The sequence below is a fragment of the Dromiciops gliroides genome, chromosome 1 (genome assembly GCF_019393635.1).
Source record: "Dromiciops gliroides isolate mDroGli1 chromosome 1, mDroGli1.pri, whole genome shotgun sequence".
Classification (NCBI taxonomy): domain Eukaryota; kingdom Metazoa; phylum Chordata; class Mammalia; order Microbiotheria; family Microbiotheriidae; genus Dromiciops; species Dromiciops gliroides.
In genome coordinates, this window is record NC_057861.1 from 466163449 (window position 1) to 466182911 (window position 19463).

Consider the following 19463-nt stretch of genomic DNA (forward strand, 5'->3'; position numbering starts at 1 on the left):
CATCCAAACTATGTGCCAAAATACTGGACCTGGGCTCAAATACTGACTTTTGACACTTAACTAGCTGTGACACCATACATATGTCACTAAATATCCCTGATTACTCACTCAGTTCCTGAATCTACAAAATACATAATAATCCCTATCGTGCCCATCACATGAAATAATGTGTGTGACACATAGTATAAAAGCTACTTTCCCAATGTCTAATCACACCAGCAGGCTGGGTCTCCCAGAGCAAGGCTATAATATCTCCTCTCAGGGTTACAGGGGTAGCCTTGATTGGTTGGGAATATCTTAATAATGTTAAAACTTCCACAGGAGTGCTACCCCTCATGAGAAGTGGCTGATTATCATTCAGTCAGCCAGTGTTAGTTGGTTTTGGTTTTGTTTTACATTTGTTTAGTTTTAGTTTTTTTAAGATAATGACTACAGTAAATACACAAAAAGTCTGTGACAAGGGGCAGCTAGGTGGCTCAGTGGATAGAGCACTGATCCTGGAGTCAGGAGGACCTGAGTTCAAATCCTGCCTCAGACACTTAACACTTACTAGCTGTGTGACCCTGGGCAAGTCACTTAACCCCAATTGCCTCACTAAAAAAAAAGTCTGTGACAACACTCCCTCACAAGTACACACAGAAACTGGGGGGAAATGGACTCAAATGTAGGGCACATGTCCCAAAGCGGGTAATGTACAGCTCCTGAAGGTCTTTTTGTAGGACTTCCCAAGATGTTCCCCTTAGGTATGGTGTGGTTTTCTTTACAAGACTCTTTGTAGAGCCTTAAATCTGCCTGTACTCACTTTATGCAGCCTGTCCCTACCTCATAACACAGTTACTGCCATCACAAGTTGTGGAGATACTACTACAACATGGCAAGAAGTCCAAAATCCTCTGGACCCTTTGAAGCCCACACAGCTCTCCTGAACCACAAGTAGAGAGGAAGGGGAATGAGTGAGGCCAAAGCCAGGTTCTTTCTCCTTCCCCCATGTTATGACTTAGAGCTTGGCTTTGTCTCCTTTATGCTAACAGAAGCTGGAATCCTCTCCCTCCAAAAACCTCTCAATCCAAAGAGACATTTAGTTGAAATGCCTTGATTGAATGAAGATGCACAGGTTTTGTCCACACCTGGTCAAACTGGCTGAGATTTAATTGAGATGTGGTCTAATTGGACAAAGATATCAGTCTATTACTTTAAGTGGGGTGATGTGATTTGGTTAATTGAATCAATCAACCTTCTCCCTCCTATATGTATAGCAGTTGGCAACTTTAAAAGTTTCTATATAAATGTAGATTGTTTATTATTAGGTTTTCATCTTTGTCTGGTTAGCCTAAAAAAGGGGAAGGAGAGTGAGGAGATGACAATTATGGTTAAGTATTTGATAAGTTGCCATATGGGAGAGGAATTAGATTTCCACTCCCCCGCCATCCCCCACCAAACTGAAACAAGGAGTAAATGGATAAGATTTTTGGAGAAGCAGATGTGGGTTCTATGTAAAGAAAAAAATTCCAACAATTACAGCTGTTCAAAAGTAAAATAGGCTTCCCTATGGGTGTGGATTCTCTCTCTAGAGATTTTTTTTTTTGCAGGGCAATGAGGGTTAAGTGACTTGCCCAAGGAGTAAGCATCAAGCATCTGAGGCCAGATTTGAACTCAGGTCCTCCTGCATCCAGAGCTGGTGCTTTATCCACTGTGCCACCTAGCTGCCCCTCTATAGAGATTTTCAAGAGAAGGCTGGATAATAACTTGTAGGATATTATCATAGGTGGGAGGCACTCCTAGTTGGGAATGGGTTAGACTATATAACATCTCCAGTTCCTTAAATCCTGGATATTTTGTAATTCTAAATACCAGTGTCTAACCAAAATGACTTTATATTCAGCAATTAATATAAAATTGAATTTAATTTAGTAGCTATTTTTGTAAACTCAGCCCATAATTTTTGAGCCATTGACTTTTCAGCTAAGGGTACAGGGTTTTGAAATTCTTTCTGCCCAAATTCAATGAAACTTTTATAAGTAGTTTCTTTAAGAAACATCAGGGCGGGGCAGCTAGATGGCACTGGGGATAGAGCACCGGCCCTGGAGTCAGGAGTACCTGAGTTCAAATCCGGCCTCAGACACTTAATACTTAACTAGCTGTGTGACCCTGGGCAAGTCACTTAAACCCAATTGCCTCACTAAAAAAAAAAAATTATATATATATATATATATAACACTATCTATATAAAAAAAAAAGAAACATCAGGGGGCAGCTAGGTGGCGCAGTGGATAGAGCACCAGCCCTGGAGTCAGGAGGACCTGAGTTCAAATCTGGACTCAGAACACTGACACTTACTAGCTGTGTGACCCTGGGAAGTCAACCCCAATTGCCTCACCAAAAAAAAAAGAAAGAAAGAAAGAAAAAAGAAACATCGGCCCTTGGGGGCAGCTAGGTGGCACAGTGGATAAAGCATCAGCCCTGGAATTCAGGAGGACCTGAGTTCAAATCTGACCTCAAACACTTGACGCTGTGTGACCCTGGGCAAGTCACTTAACCCGCATTGCCCCACCCAAAAAAAAAAAAAAGAAAGAAAAAGAAACATCATCAGCCCTCTCTGGATTATTTCTGTCTACTAAGGGCAGCTTGTCCTTAATCAAGTTGGATTCATAAATTATGAAATTTTTTTTATGATATCCCAGGTCCAAACCTCTTTTGTTTTAAATGTAGACAAAAAGAATTAAGGGTCATTTCATATTGTAAATGTCTTTCATTGTGCCCTCTGGGTGGCTCCCACTGTTACTGAAACTACATCATCTTCTTCTCATGTCTAGTTTTAACATTGCAGTGCCAATGAACCTCTCACTTTCCAAATTGCAACCTTTGATCCTCTCTCTGTCATTGAAGCTGTCATTCTTGAAGATGCTTGTTTCTTTTCAATTTCATATTAGAGTTCAAATCTTATTCCTCTTGCTGCTGGTCAAGTTCTGCTTAAAATATTTCCAGGTATTTTTATGAAATCATTAGACTTTAAAATCTATATATCATTGCAGTAATTCAGTTTTTAATTGCTCAACTTTCTTCCCTTCAGATTATTCATGTATGAAATACTTCCAGTGGCATTAAGTCAATCCATTTCTATTTAAAGAATAGCTAGCTGTTAAGAACTCTGAAGCAAGGCATCATGAAAGATGGGCTCTTTTTTTGGTCTTCTTAGAAAGTGCAAATTACACATACATCTTTCCATATATTCCTCACAGAGGATCTGCACAATTTTTTGGAGGCCTTCCTTCAGGACACTTAATATTCCTAAAGTACCAGTGCAGCATTAAAGCCTTCTTCCTTCTAACTACACAGCCAATTGCCTCCTTTTTCATGCTTATCACTAGTTATTTTTCCATTTCATTTATAAGAACTTAACCATTACCTATCTTGTATGCCTATAGCCTACTTTTTTTTCAGACTACACACATCCAATGAATGAATCCCAAAATTTTATTCAAAATTAACATTATTTCATTTCTCCAACTTCCTGATGAATTGACTTTCAAGTGTCTGAAAGTATGAAAATACTTTTTCATAAAAACATTTCACTTAAACTTTTCACTACAGTAGTTAGGATTTTTTTTATATGTCTAAGAGTCTTGAAATATAGTCCAAGTTCCAAATTACTAAAGAATAATAATACTTAAATTTTATTCTAAATTGCTTGATTGGCAAACTTAAGAAAAAGATTTTAATGAAATTAAAAATAAAAGGTAAAAGGTGAGTTTTAAAGTCTCAAATCAATTATTTGAATCTATTTTTTTGAAAATAATATATGTGGGGGGCAGCTAGGTGGCACAGTGGATAGAACACCAGCCCTGAAGTCAGGAGGACCTGAGTTCAAATCCAGCCTCAGACACTTGACACTTACTAACTGTGTGACCCTGGGCAAGTCACTTAACCCAATTGCCTCACCAAAAAAAATAAAATAATAATAATAATATGATACAATGAAACTGACATTGTTTGACATTGTTGGGGATTCAAAGACAGTTTTCGTGCAGGAAACAGTGCCTATTCCCAAAAAAGAGGAACATAAGGCTAAATAGCATGTGAAAAATTTTGTACAATATTTAAGTACCAGCTTTAGACTATAAAGACTGAGAGAGAAGTCAGTAAAATACAATGAACAAATGTCTAATTAGAGAATAATTATTTTAGAAGCTTAGATTTGTTATGTTTTCATCTGTAATGTTTACATCTGCTGATGATTGTTATGTCCATTATAAAATATTACAATATTTTAAAAAATGGATCTCTTCCAGGAGGCTTTAAAATGTTCTGGGTTTTGGTGGAATGAGCACAATATCATCTTTACTTTAAGCTAGATGGGTCAGGGAAAGCTTTATCAAAGAAGAAAGATATGAGATAGGGTCAAGATGAATAGAAAGTGGATAGACAGAGAATTGGGAAAGTATTCAATTTTCTTTTAAAAACTAACATGGGGGGTTAGCTAGGTGGCGCAGTGGATAAAGCACCGGCCCTGGATTCAGGAGGACCTGAGTTCAAATTTGGCTTCAGACACTTGACACTTACTAGCTGTGTGACCTTGTCCAAGTCATTTAACCCTCATTGCCCTGAAAATAAGTAAATAAATGAATAAAAATAATTTTTAAAAAACTAACATGGCTAAAATGTTATATCCTTTACCTAAATATGCGTTACTTATAGATAAAATCGTAAAAATATGAGTTACCTTTGGCTGACTTTGCGGTACTGAATTTTTGCAACCAGCAATGCAGGGAGAAAAATACTGGACACCATCTCTTCCACAAACAGGATAGTAAAATGAACCCAAGCAGTTGCAATTAACATTACAAGGAGCCGTCAAATTTCCCAGCTCTCCTGTCCTATAAGAAACAAATTAAAATAACCAAGTCTATTTATAACCACTGATGAACAGTTATAAATTAATCTTTCTCTCTAGCAATGGGTTCATTACTTAACAATCAGGCCTACAGGACTTCCGGCTAAATAATGAATGAACTAGAATGAATCTTATTCAAGGGAGATCAGTGTTTATGCTCCTGCTCAGTTAATGACATTTTGTATGTAATGTAAAGTCTTATATCACATAGCTAGTCTATACCTAGGCATTAGACATTAGATGTGTCTATTAATAAAACAACAACACCACACATTGATCAAGCATTTCCTATATGCTGTGCATTGTTAGGCACCGGAGATGTAAAGACAAATCATTGCTGTAAAGCAACTTACATGTTACCGGGGAAGCAGAGAAAAAGCTGTCAATGTTTAACTTGATATTAATATACCTGCTCAATGTATTTACTTTTCTAATGGACTAATTTATTCTTGAAATCAGAATGATGATAATTTTGGCTTATATAATTCATTATGTATGCAGAAGTGCTTAGAAATAATCTTTGATAAGGATAGTGATGAAACAAAGTGGGAATAGGAGGGAATTCAAAAATTAAAAACATAATTGCATTCAATTAATATAAATTACCATACTGACTTTAGAAAAACCACTGGTCTTGAAGTCAAAGATCTAAATTCAAGGGACAGTTTCATCCCTTGGACAAGTTACTTAACTTCTATGGAGAAACTGCTTTTAACAACTACCTTACAGATTTATTTTAAGAATGAGATAATTGGGGCGGCTAGGTGGCGCAGTGGATAGAGCACCGGCCCTGGAGTCAGGAGGACCTGGGTTCAAATCCGGCCTCAGACACTTGACACTTACTAGCTGTGTGACCCTGGGCAAGTCACTTAACCCCCACTGCCCGCAAAAAAAAAAAAAAAAAAAAGAATGAGATAATTTACATAAAGTGTTTGGTAATGGTAAAACTAAATAACATTGATTTTCCTAGAAGTTGTCGTTATCTATTCACAAGTTTTAGAAAGAAAAATTAAACATTTCCACAAAATTTATTAGTGAGGCTCACTAACCCATGTGAGATATTCAGATTAATATGATGAGAAGTTGAACAATGAAGGCTGAAGACATCAATCAATACTTATTAAGCACCTACTATGTATGGGACCTATCCTAAGTTATGGGAATACAAAAAAGAGGCAAAATAAAGCTTCTGCCCTCAAGGAGCTTACAATCTAATGAAACAGTTTAGATTTAGGGCTAGAGGGGATCTAAAAGATCACATAAGGCAGCAAATAGCCCAGTTCTTTCTATTTATGAACCATTATGATACTAACACTTGCCTAATGCATGAAGAGATCAAACTAGAAAGTGAATATATATTAGGATATATATTAGTAGCTAGCATTCTCAAATTAACAAATATTTTTATTTACCAAGTGCCTACAATACACCTCCAAATGAATGTTTGTTAAGTGAAAATAAGAAATGGTCCCTACCTTCAAGGAATTTGCAATCTAGCTTATTAGTGAACCATGAATTTATTATACACTATATTAAAGAAACTATGATTTCTTTTACTCAAACTTTATCAGTGAGGAAGGTCTTTATCAGATTGAATGAACCTTCTTTGATGAACTAATCAGAAGATATAGAAAAAAGATACACAAGATGAATCGTCACGGATCTGTTGAGATCTACTTTGTTGGGGGAGATCACACCCAAATTGATGAAATCACAAATCCACTTGGGCTTTTGTAGTTGGCCTTAAGGGAGCTGTCATTTGTGGACTAAGACAATTAGATGTCAGGGATGATTTCAATAACCCATTAGGAAAAACTAGTCTATATGTCAGTTGAGGCTCCTACTCAAAAATGCATTTGGAAAAACGAGAGTAAAAACAAATTTATTGGGGAAAGAACCCCCTCTTTGACAAAAATTGCAGAGAATACTGGAAAGCAGTTTGAGAAAAACTATGTTATGACCAAATCTTAGAGCATATACCAAATAAGCTTAAAAAAAAAAGGATGAAAACAGACTATGACCATAAAATATCCTATCATTTTAAAAATTAGTAAAAGATAGGGCAGTACCTTTTACAGCTTTGGTTATAATATAGTTTTTTTTTTGGTTTTTTTTTTTTTTTAGTGAGGCAATTGGGGTTAAGTGACTTGCCCAGGGTCACACAGCTAGTAAGTGTTAAGTGTCTGAGGCCGGATTTCAACTCAGGTACTCCTGACTCCAGGGCCGGTGCTCTATCCACTGCGCCACCTAGCTGCCCCGGTTATAATATAGTTTTAATGAAACATAATAAAGGAAACAGTGCCTATTCCCAAAAAGAGGAAGATCAAATTTCATTTGGGACATAAGACTAAATAGCATGTGAAAAATTTTGTACAAGTAAAATATTTAAGTACCAGCCTTAAGACTATAAAGACTGAGAGAGAGAGAGAAGTCAGTAAAATACAATGAACAAATGTCTAATTAGAGAATAATTACTTTAGAAGCTTAGATTTGTTATGACAAAATAGACAATTTCACTGCAAGCTAGGGATTTCAAGAGGTGGAGGAGCATAAGGAATACATTTTTAGCATGGAGTTGGTTGAGGGAATGTTACATTCAGGGTTCATAAAGTGGGCTAATTTGACTGGAATCTAGAATGCAAGAAGATTAATGGGCAATAAGCCTGTAAAGACAGGCTACAGTCAAGTTGTGACTTTGAAAGTCAAACATGAGTTCATATTTTATCATATAGGCAATTTAGAGTCACCCTGGATGATTGAGTAGGGAATGACATAGTCAGATCTATGCTATAAGAATATCAATTTGGAAGCTTAGTGGCAGGGAGAAGAACAATTAGGAAGTTATTGCAATTATGTAAAGTGAGGGAACCTGAGGTAGGGTGATAGACATATGAGTGGAGAAAAGGTAAAGGTTTTGATAGATGTCATATAGGTAGAACTGACAAGGGTAGGCAATTGCTAGATATAGAGGAAAGGAGTGGTCAGATTCTTGAAGTACCAAACAAGAAAACCCTTCCAACTTTCTAAAGGACACAATGGGAGAAATGAAGTATGATCTAGAACAGGTTGAATGTAGCCAAAACTTTCTCTAAGAATAATAATTTGTGGGGCAGCTAGATGGCGCAGTGGATAAAGCACTGGCCCTAGATTCAGGAGTACCTGAGTTCAAATCCAGCCTCAGACCCTTCACACTTACTAGCTGTGTGACTCTGGGCAAGTCACTTAACCCCAATTGCCTCACAAAAAAAAAAAAAAAAAAAGAAGAATTTGTAAAGTGGAGAATGCCTCCATAACTATGTTTATATACATACATCTTTAGGAGGAGAAAATATTTCACTGATTTAAAATGATACATTCCTAACCATTATGCTTTGTTATTTAAAATCTAAAGTGCATGCCTATATGAATACACGAATTTGGGCAATCAATAACAACAACAACAACAAAAAAGAATTGAAAGATATTTACCCATTATATGCTTCAGAGACACCAGCAAATGGCTCATTTCCACATTTAGCAAACAGAAATACGAAACTCAATACAAGGGATAGTACTGACATCAACAGTGAAAATTTCATAATGTTTTTGCAAGACATTTTGAATTTGGATACAAGGAAACCGCCCAAAACTTGCCCCAGTGCTGCTCCTGGAATTAAAATAACACCTGCAGAGAAATGTGATATCAACAGTTAGAAAAGAAAACATTAACATACCAAACAATTCATGCTAATAATTGAGAAATATCAAGGCAACTATGAAATTGTGTCTTAAAGCATTCAAAGAATATGGATTCACTTGTACACAGTCTATTTAACATGTTATGCTGTTGCTATTGTTTATGCTATGAAAGCTTAGATAAAATAAAGGTGAATAATAAAATTTTATAATAATGAATGAAGTAGTTTCTTAATAATGTTTTGTTTTTCCAAATGCATTTTGTGGAAAGAAACACAACTGACATATAAGCTAGTTTTTACTAACGGAGTATTGAAATCATCCCTAAGATCTAATGGGCTTAGTAGATAATTGTAAAAACACTGCAGTGCAGTCCAGAGAGGAAAAAAACTTTGGAGTAAAAAGAGAGAGTTCAAATCCCAACTTCAACACTGTGACCCTAGGAAAATGGTGAAATCTTAACCCCAGTAGTTTTCTCATCTGTAAAATGAGGGGGTTGGACTAGATATCCCCTATGAGCCCTTTCTAAATCCGAAATTGTGTGATCTGGTGATAACTGGAAATAAAGTAAAAACAAATGAACATAGACATTTAAAGCTATAAGAGACTTAAGAGATCATTTAACCAACCACTGCTCCCATTTTACAAATGAATAGGTTGTGATACAAATAGGATAAGAAGCTTACACCTGGTTAGAGTCAGTTAGTGGTAGCTCTAAGTGGAGGAAACCAGATGAACAAAGGTATATGGATGCAAAAAGCAGGGCAAAACCAGAGAGCAATTATTAGTTCAATGTAGTTAGCTTAGGCAAAAAGCTTAGAAAAAAGGCTAGAAAGTATAAATACACATGTATATACGTCTATGACCTAGTTGTATATATCAGATACTTTTATTTTTGGCATTTCTCTTCTTGTCCTACAAAAGCTATGTCTCTGACTTTATATAACCTTTAAGCGGTCAAGTATTTAAAGTTCTACTGTACACATAACTAGAAAAAGAAAAATCAGTTAAATGAAGCTATTTGGAAAAGTAAATAAAGAATAAGGAAGAAACATTACCTCCAAGTGTAGCTGCAAAGCTGGATGACAATCCAAATTGATTTTCTATAAATTTAGGCAAAAAAGTAGCAAAGCCAGTACTAATTAAAGCTTCTGTAGCAGTAGACAGAGCTAAACACATAAATACAGGATTTCTCAGCAAAATCTAAAGAAAAAAGTAAAAATTAGAACATAATAAAAGAATAAGCCACAATAAGCAGAAAACTATAAAAAGCAGCATTGTGAAATGGCAGTTCTAAATAAGCATATTCTAACAAATTTATAAAAGCTAAGATTAATCCCCTTGCTTTAAACATAATATAGTACAACCAAACATCATTTTTAAATGCACTCATATACAAATTCTCTAGACCATCTTTTTTGAAAAGTCTCACCTTCTTCACCACCACAGTGTCTGTGGCCTTAATGTATTCAGTGAGAGTAACAGAAGGGGAAATAGAAAGCTCTTCAATAGCAAGGAAGGAAGGGGGGAAAAACCAAGTATTTATTAAGCATTTAATATATTCCAGGCACTGCACATTAAAGTGCAGAAGGCATTTTACAAATGGTATCTCATAGGGCAGCTAGGTGATTCAATGGATAGAGCACCAGCCCTGGATTCAGGAGGACCTGAATTCAAATCCGGCCTCAGACACCTGACACTTACTAGCTGTGTGACCTTGGGCAATTCACTTAACCCCAATTGTTTCACCAAAAAAAAAAAAAAATAGTATCCCATTTTATCCTTACAACAACCCTGAAAGGTGCTATTATAATCTCCATTTTACAATTGACGAAACTGAGGTGGACAAAAGTTGTGACTTACCCAGGGTTACCCAACTATTAACTGTCTGAGGCTAGATTTGAACTTAAGTCTTCCTGTGTGCTCAGTGTTCTTCCTACTATGCCAGGATTTACATTCTAGTGTTTACTTTCATAATCAGATGAAGTTTCTATAGAACTGTTGAATGTTATATAATCTTGAGATTTAGAAGCAAATAAAAGGAGAGGAAGTGAGGGATCCAATTGTATACAGCTTTCTCAAGAGATTTAGTCACAAAAGGGAAGAGAAATAGTGGAAATGGCAGGATTAAGTGAAGGCTTTTCCTCATACTTCAACAACAACAACAACAAATTAGAACCATTTCCCTTTTTTTTTTTTTTTTTTTGGTGGGGCAATGAGGGTTAAGTGACTTGTCCAGGGTCACTCAGCTAATGTGAGAAAATAATGGGATTTGTCAGATACTCAAAGGCCCACTGGAGATTAATCTAAACTGATTGATTAAGTGAGAGTGATTGACTTTGCTAATTAGCCTACTTCAAGTTAATTAGATTGTAACCATACCTGGTTAGACCTTAAGACAGTATTGTTCTCAGAAGCTAAGGAATCTGAACTCAACTTGAGACCACCTTCAAGTCCAGTGAACCAATGGATTTGGATGATTCCTACCAATCATTGAAGCAGTGTATAACGACTGCCTCTGCTCCAGACCTATAAAAAGCTTCCACACTCCTTCTGAGGGGAATTTGTGATTGAAGCAGGATCATGGTGGAGGACTTGAGGAAGAACCAGACCAAGCTGGAACTCTAGGTTAGATAGGCCTTTTCTTAACTTTCTGAACTCCACGTGTTTTCCTTTTTACTAATACCTAGTATGCATTAATAAATGCTCAATGCCCAAAGACTGGTGCTAAAGCTTCTAATTTAAGGCGACCACACATTTAGATTTTAAACATCACACTAGTAAGTGTCTGAGGCCAGATTTGAACTCGGGTCCTCCTGAATCCAGGGCCAGAGCTCTATTCACTGCACCATGTAGCTGCCCTCCATGTACCATTTTCCAAGAGGTTTTTCTTCCTTTCTCATCTCACTTAAATGTCTTACCACCACATGATTTCCTCTTTCGCCCATCTCATACAAAGAGGTGACCCTTTTCTTTGCCCTATCCATATATATGTGTGTGTGTGTGTGTGTGTGTGTATGTGTATGTGTATGTGTATGTATATGTATATGTATATGTATATGTATATGTATATGTATATGTATATGTATATGTATATGTATATGTATATGTATATGTATATGTATATGTATATGTATATGTGTATGTATATGTATATGTATATATGTAACTCTTGATGCCATTCCATCCCAGCAACTGTAGGAGATTCCCCTATCAGCTCCATTCTCTCTCTTATATTCAATGTCTCCCTATCTACTGGCTCCTTCCTTTTTGTCTCCAAACATACCCATGTCGTTCCTATCCTTTAAAACAAAACAAACAAACAAAACAAACATTTTCATTTAATTCTGCCTTCCCCACAAACTATCTTCTCATATCTCACTTTCCTTCGTTGTGGCTAAATTCTTGGAGAAAGCGATGCACAATCACTACCTCCACTTCCCCTCCTCTCATTTGCTTCTAAACACTCTACAGTCTAGCTTCCAACATCATCATTCAACTTTCCAAAGTTATCAGTGATTTCTTATTTACCAAATCTTCTCCTTCTTCATCTTTCTTGATCTGTCTGCAACATTTAACACTGTTGATCATTTTTTCCCCCTGCATACTTTCTGATCTCTAAGTTTTCATAAGCCCACTCTTCTAGTTCTCCTACCTGTCTGACCACTGTAGGTGGTGCAGTTTATAGAACATTAAGCCTAGAGTCAGGAAGACTTGCATTTAAATCTGGCCTCAGAGACCAACTAGCTATGTGATCCTGAGAAAGTCACTTAACCTCTATTTACCTCAGTTTTCTTAAATGTAAAATGGAAATAATAACAGCACCTACCTCATAGAGTAAATGTGAGGATCAAAATGAAATTATATTTGTAAAAGCACTTAGTCCAACACCTGGTACATAGGTAGGCACTATATAAATGCTTAGTCTCTTCCCGTCATTTACTGGATGTTCTTCCAGGTCAAGCCCATTAATTACTTTTTTAATTTATTTATTTTTTTTTTTTTTTGGCAGGGCAATGAGGATTAAGTGACTTGCCCAGGGTCACACAGCTAGTGAGTGTTAAGTGTCTGAGGCTGGATTTGAACCCAGGTCCTCCTGAATCCAGAGCCAGTGCTCTATCCACTGCGCCACCTAACTGCCCCCCTAGCCCATTAATTACTGACAACCCACAAGTAGCTGTCCTTGGCCCTCTCCTCTCTTTTCTATACTGTCTTACTTAGTGATCACTTCATTTCTCATGGGTAAAATTATCGTTTTTCTTCAAATGATTCTCAGATCTATTTATTCAGCCCTTACCTCTCTCCTAACCTCCAGTTTCACATCACCAACCTCCTATTGGACTTCTCAAACCTGGCTAAGCCATAGACGTCAGAAACTCAATGTCTCCAATGAACTCATTTTCTTTGCCTTTCTTAAAAGTTTCTCCTCTTTAGAATATACCTATTCCTCCAAGCATATCACCATCTTCCCAGTCACCCAGATTCACAACCATAGTGACATAGCCAACTCAACTTTCGTGTCATACTTCAGTAGTTCTATATTATCAAGTATCAAATATAAAATCTTTTTTAACTTTTAAATCCATTCACAACCTGGACTCTGTCTGGCTTTCCAGTCTTCTTACAATTCACCCCACCCCCAAACTCTATGAGGCAGCAACACTAGAGTTTGTGTTACCCCTCTCATTTCATCTCTTAAGTTTGTATACTTAAACCAGCTGTCAGTCATGATTAGAATATTCATTCTCCTTCCTCACCTCTGCCTCCTGCCTCCCTTTAATACTCAACTCAAATCCCGTGTTATGAAAGAATACTTTCTTGGTACCTTTCCTCTCCCTCAAATGTTACTACCTTCCTTCTGAAATTATTTCCCATTTACATGACATATACCTTTGCATGAACATTGTTCTTCTCTTGTTTTCTCTTCTCCATTAAAATGTAATATCCTTAAGAGCAAAGACAATGTTTTTGCCTTCCTAGCACTTAGTACTATGCCTGGTACATAATAACGACTTAATAAATTGCTTGTTGACTGATTCTCTTCTCTAATACATTTCAAGCACTTGCAAAAATAAACTTTTTAATGCACAAGTATGACCAGGTCCATTCCTTTATTCCAAAACCTCCATTGTCTTCCTAATATTTCCACACCTTGATGGATACATGATCTTACTGATATAGGTACTTTCTCCACCCCTACAATAAGGTCCAGTCCATGTTTCTACATACATTTTCCATTACGAATCTATTATACAATGCACTAGGGATCTTCCTCTAGTTTAATAATTCATGAATTCCAGTGTAATATTCCAGATATCCATCTGTTAATCCCTTGTGCATTCTATGTAGCTACCCTCATTTTTTTTTCTGATAATGTCATTGATAGTAAAATGTTGCAACTCATTCAAAATTAGATATTTTTTTAAATTTCCTTTTGTCTCATTTGTAATTGATCCTTCAAAAATCATGGTGCAATATAAGAATAATAATTCCTTTCTATATAGCTTAGAAAACCACTTTATTCACAAAAGCTTTGTTAGGAAGGTGGTACAAATTATTTTTGCCCTGGTTATTTTTGCTATAGACTAGTAGAAATCAACATGGGGAGCTTCCAATATTAAAACTTCTAATGATGCACACTGGTAGCTTGTCTACCATTATATCTATATCTACTTATAGATTTTTTATACACACATGCTCACAAATGCATATAATCTATGTGTATGTGTGGTTATGTATATATGTATGCATGTATGTATGTATGTATGTATGTATGTATGTATGTATGTATGTGTGTGTGTTATGTGTGGGTATGTATGATAGTCACTGAAAATGGACAATCAGTTGGGCCAGAAATGAACAGGAGAGGAACCTGGGTTACCCTTGAGTATTTCCGAAGTTCTTTTAGTAGAGAAGAGAAATTATGTAAAATTTCATTTTACCTGAAGAGCAGCTGGAAAATCTTTAATGCTTTTCCCAAAATTTTTGTCTGTAATCTGTGTGGTACTTTCATTCTGATGGGCTTGAGAAATTTTTCCAGCCTGTATTTCTGCTGTACCTGCATAACCAGAAATGAATTTTATACCATGTGTGTTATACAACTTTACTCTTTATATACATCATTTACTTTAAAATAACATTGCCTACAACAAATGCTTTTAATTTCTATGAAACAAGCAGGTGCTTTGAAATAATCCATAGCTCCAACTAAATGAGTGGTATGTAAACCTAGATCATAGCTTCTGAAACTGTGGGTTGCAATCCCATGAGGCCATGTAACTGAATGTGGGGGTCATGAAAAACTTGGCAACAGTAAAAGGTTATGTATACCTATTTCATATACCTATATACCCAGGATTGTGTAAAAATTTCTCAGGCAAAAAGGAGTCACAAGTGGAAAAAGTTGAAGAAACCCTGATCTAGGCTTTTTGTTGTAATCATATCCAACTCTTCATGGCCCCATTTGGTGTTTTCTTGGCAAAGATACTGAATATTTTGCCATTTCCTTCTCCAGCTCATTTTCCAGATGAGGAAACTGAAACAGGGTTAAGTGACTTGTCCAGGGTCACACAGATAGTAAGTGGTAAGTGTCTGAAGCCAGACTTAAACTCAGGAAGATGACTCTTCTTGACTCCAGGGCAGGCACTTTATTTCACTATGCTACCTAGCTTACCTAATGTGTCGTCTAAAGCCAGTTTTTTTTTTTGTTTAGTTGTTTGGTTTTTTTTTGCAGGGCAATGAGGGTTAAGTGACTTGCCCAGGATCACACAGCTAGTTAAGTGTCAAGTGTCTGAGGATGGATTTGAACTCAGGTCCTCCTGAATCCAAGGCCAGTGCTTTATCCACTGCGCCATCTAGCTGCCCTAAAGCCAGTTTTAGAGGTACTGCACATACCTGTACTTTAGATCTATTAGAAGATGCTTTTTAGAACTATCAGCTATGACACTTTCAAACTATATGAATATAGCCCAGCACCATTAGTTGAGAGACAAGGCAACTGTGTCCTGAAGTTTAAGTGAGTTACCCAATATAGCTTAAGTAGTAAGTTGGAGAGCCAAATGAAACCCTCTTCATCACAACTATGTACTTGGTCTTAACCTTTCATTTCTTAATAATCTTTTTATTCTTTTCAAATATCTCTTCCTTTTTTTTTTTTTGATGAGGCAATTGGGGTTAAGTGACTTGCCCAGGGTCACACAGCTAGTAAGTGTTAAGTGTCTGAGGTTGGATTTGAACTCAGGTCCTCCTGACTCCAGGGCTGGTGCTTTATCCACTGCACCACCTAGCTGCCTCCTCTTCCTTTCTTTTTAATTTCATATACAGAAGAATATATAATTTCAACACACTTACCTTTCCTTTTTTAATTTTCTCTCTGGATTTGGAAAATAATTACATTTATAGACCTAGCATGGGTAGATAACTTTGATCATTAATTCTTTTGTCACTAATAACGCTGATAAAATAGTTCTGAGGTGATTTAGTTATCATGCCATGGTAGCAAGTGAGCAATAGAACCTTGAAAAAAATCACTGAACAAAATGTATTGTGGCTTATATAGGAAAAACGCAGATTCTTTTTTTTTTTAATTATATAGATTACATGGGAAAATAAACTTAATTCAAAGTGATATGAGTATCAATTACCCAAGGTTTGGAGTTTCACCAAAGCAAAGATTATGTTTCTATTTCACAGTATTACAGAACGGTAAAAGAAACAGCACCATGTTTTTGGTGCATTCTCTATGTTCATAGTGTACATCCCATAAGAATTGTAAGTGACTTGAGGAAAGGGACAGTTTCATTTTTCTCTCTGTGTCCTCAACAGCTTAGCATCATAATTGTATATACTTTGACAGTTTGATGTATCTGTGATATCATAAATTGTAATTTTGATCCTTCAACATTTATGGTGAAATATAGAAATAATTCCTTTCTATATAGTGCAGAAAGCACAATAGCTTTATTAGGAAGGGAGCACAAGGTTTTGTTTTTGTTTTGTTTTCTGGTTGTTTTTGCTATAGACTAGTAGAATCAACATGGGGAACTTTCAGGACTGAAAATTCTAATGTTAACTTGTCTGCTATTATATTTATATTCATCTGCAGAGATACACGCATCTCTCCCCACCACCTCCAGGTAACACTGAACACTGCTATGCATTTTCCTGACCTCATCCCTAGTGGGCCATTTGCTAGGCAAGTACCAACTATAAGGAGTGAAACCAAGTGAAAATCTCCATAGCAATTTAATGAATATTCACTGAATAAAACTGAATCTTTATATATAGTTTTCCTGATTTTCCTTACTTCTCCTTGCATCATTTCATACAGTAATACCTTCCCATGGTTTTCTGTATACACCATATTGTTTCATACAATGAAGCAGTATTTCACTATGATAATATACCATATACTACAACTTATGTACATCATGATGGAGATTGATGCGATTTCAAGTGATGGGCTTTTCTTTATGTGCTCAATCAGTGAGCATCTATATTTCATTTCCAGATTTAAGTGCACTCAGTGGAAGGTTAAACTTTGGCTAAGAAATCACCACTTAACCACATATGTGAAAAGTATCTAATTAGGTTCTTTTATAATTATTTCTGTTATAACCTTTAATATTCAGGTCACATAGCAACCTTGAGCTAATTGGAAAGTGCTTTAAGATGTTGGTCTAAACCTAATATTTGCCAGGCTACTCTCTGATTATCCATCAATTCTTACAGTAATCATATACAAGCCAATTTATGTTTTTGTGGTTTATTGAACACTGACATAGTGTTCAATTGTTATTGACTCTTATCTACTCTGTTCCATTGATTTACTTTAATTCTGAAGATTATAATTTTATACTATAATTTGAGGTCTGGAGGTGACATTCCCCTTTATTCTTATTTTGCCCCCAGTGTTTCTTTTGATAGTCTACATCTTTTCTTCCACTTAATGTATTGTATTATTATTCAGTCTAACCCAGTTAAAGTATCCCTTAGGCAGTTGGACTGAAATACACTAAATCTGTAATTTAATTCAGGTTCTATTGTTATCTTTATTATATTGACATATAATATGGACATTGAATATCCCTCCAGGTAAATTATTCTATACTTTTTTAAGGTATTTCTTTTATACTTTTCCCATAAGGATTCTGAATATGTCTTGATAGACTGACTCCCAGAAATTTTATGCTGTGGGTAGTTGTTTCAAATTAGATTTACCTTCCTATTATTTCCTCCTTTGGGTGTGTTATCACTATATGCTATTGATTTTGTGGACTTATTTTCTATATTGCTTCTTTACTGAAGTACTTAATTGCTGCAAATAGTTTCTGTGTTTCTTTGCTAGAATTTCCTTTTTGGGGAGGGGGGCACGGCAATGAGGGTGAAGTGACTTGCCCAGAGTCACACAGCTAGTGTCAAGTGACTGAGACAAAATTTGAACTCAGGTCCTCCTGAATCCAGGGCCAGTGCTCTATCCATTGTGCCACCTAGCTGCCCCTTTGCTAGAATTTACTAACAAATAATCATGTTGTCAGTAGTAGAGATAGTTGTGTTTCCTCTTTGCCTTTTTATATGTCTTTAATTTCTTTTTCTTATATTAGCATTTCAAGAACTATGTTAAGTAATAGTAAGAAGACAGGATCAAGAAAGTTTTATAGAGGCAGAACCCTTCACCTGTATCAGAGTACACTAAGATGAAAGAAGGAAAAGGAAAAGGAAACTTTTCCTTCTTCTCCTTTTTCTCCCTTTTCCCATCTGCCATGTCTTGGAGAAACTGGAGCAATAGGAGACAATGCATCCAAGCAGAAGCAAAAAGACATAGATATGGGGGAACCCTCAAAAGACAGAAAAAACTTCAAGGAATTTGACCTCCTTGTACTAGAGAAGAGTGCCAGATATGGACTTGAGAAAGACGCAAACTCTAAGAGCATAACAAGAATGTTCTACACAGCAAGAAATTGAACTCATGGGGAGGTACATGAGTATTCTATGAAAAGAGAAGGACTTTCAGACTGTAAAATACCAGGAACTATAAGCTATCTTTCTCCAAATATTTTTAGATAGATAAATAGATATAGTATGTCTCACCATCATTGTACATAAAATTGGAGGAGAAGAAAAGCAGCAGGGGCACAGGGGTGGGGACTTGTTAGCTACAGTAGTAGAAGCTACACAAAGATTTATCCCTATAACTTAAATACAACAATATATTCACAAATGTTTGTCCAGGTTTACACAGTTTATCATTGGAATTGCAATTACGCTGCTTTGCTTTTGGAACACACCATCCTGATTCCTTCTAAGATTTCTCATAGCTACAGAAAATTTCTGTGCCACTAAAATTACCTTTTCTGAGAGTCTAATTCCTGGCATCAGCAAAATGTGCTGCTGGTCATTGGAATGATTAAATTTAATCAGTGGGTCTTAGAATTTGAGAGGAATTTTCTTTTTCAAGAGATGATTTATTGATTCTGGACACTGATGCTTTATTATCTTCATTGAAAAGTTCTTGTTATATTTCTAACATAGTGGTATTTTTTTTAATTGACATGCTCTATCTATGATCCTTAAGTGGTAGCTGTCCATAATGTCTTCAGGATCACTGATTTTTCATTTATAGAATTCACAGGCCCTTGCAATTTTGTTGTCTTTTCTCCTGCCAAATGTTCTCCATTTCAGTATATTTGTGTCCCATATCTGTCAATCTCTTCCTTCTTCTCTTACTTCTTTAGATTAATTCTCCATTGTACTTTTAATTTTTTTATAATTTATTGAATTCTTTTTTTCAAAAAATTCTGCATTAAGAGATGAAAGTTCTATTACATATTTGTTTCTGATTTCTTCTCTTATGGAATTCATCCAAAAGATTCAAACCCCCTAGGTCAAGGGGAAAACA

The 19463-nt window shown here is 36.0% G+C and overlaps 1 protein-coding gene across 1 annotated transcript in view; it reads right to left on the reverse strand.

Moving 5' to 3' along the window:
* Window positions 1-19463, reverse strand: part of LOC122736441 (solute carrier organic anion transporter family member 4C1-like) — a 106741-nt gene that overhangs the window by 29697 nt on the left and 57581 nt on the right. Inside the window, exons 6-9 of the mRNA XM_043978657.1 lie at window positions 14509-14624; window positions 9625-9769; window positions 8360-8555; window positions 4721-4874 (exon numbers count right to left, since the gene is read on the reverse strand). Of these exons, the coding sequence (XP_043834592.1) occupies window positions 4721-4874; window positions 8360-8555; window positions 9625-9769; window positions 14509-14624 (611 nt within the window). The remainder of the gene's footprint in view (window positions 1-4720; window positions 4875-8359; window positions 8556-9624; window positions 9770-14508; window positions 14625-19463) is intronic.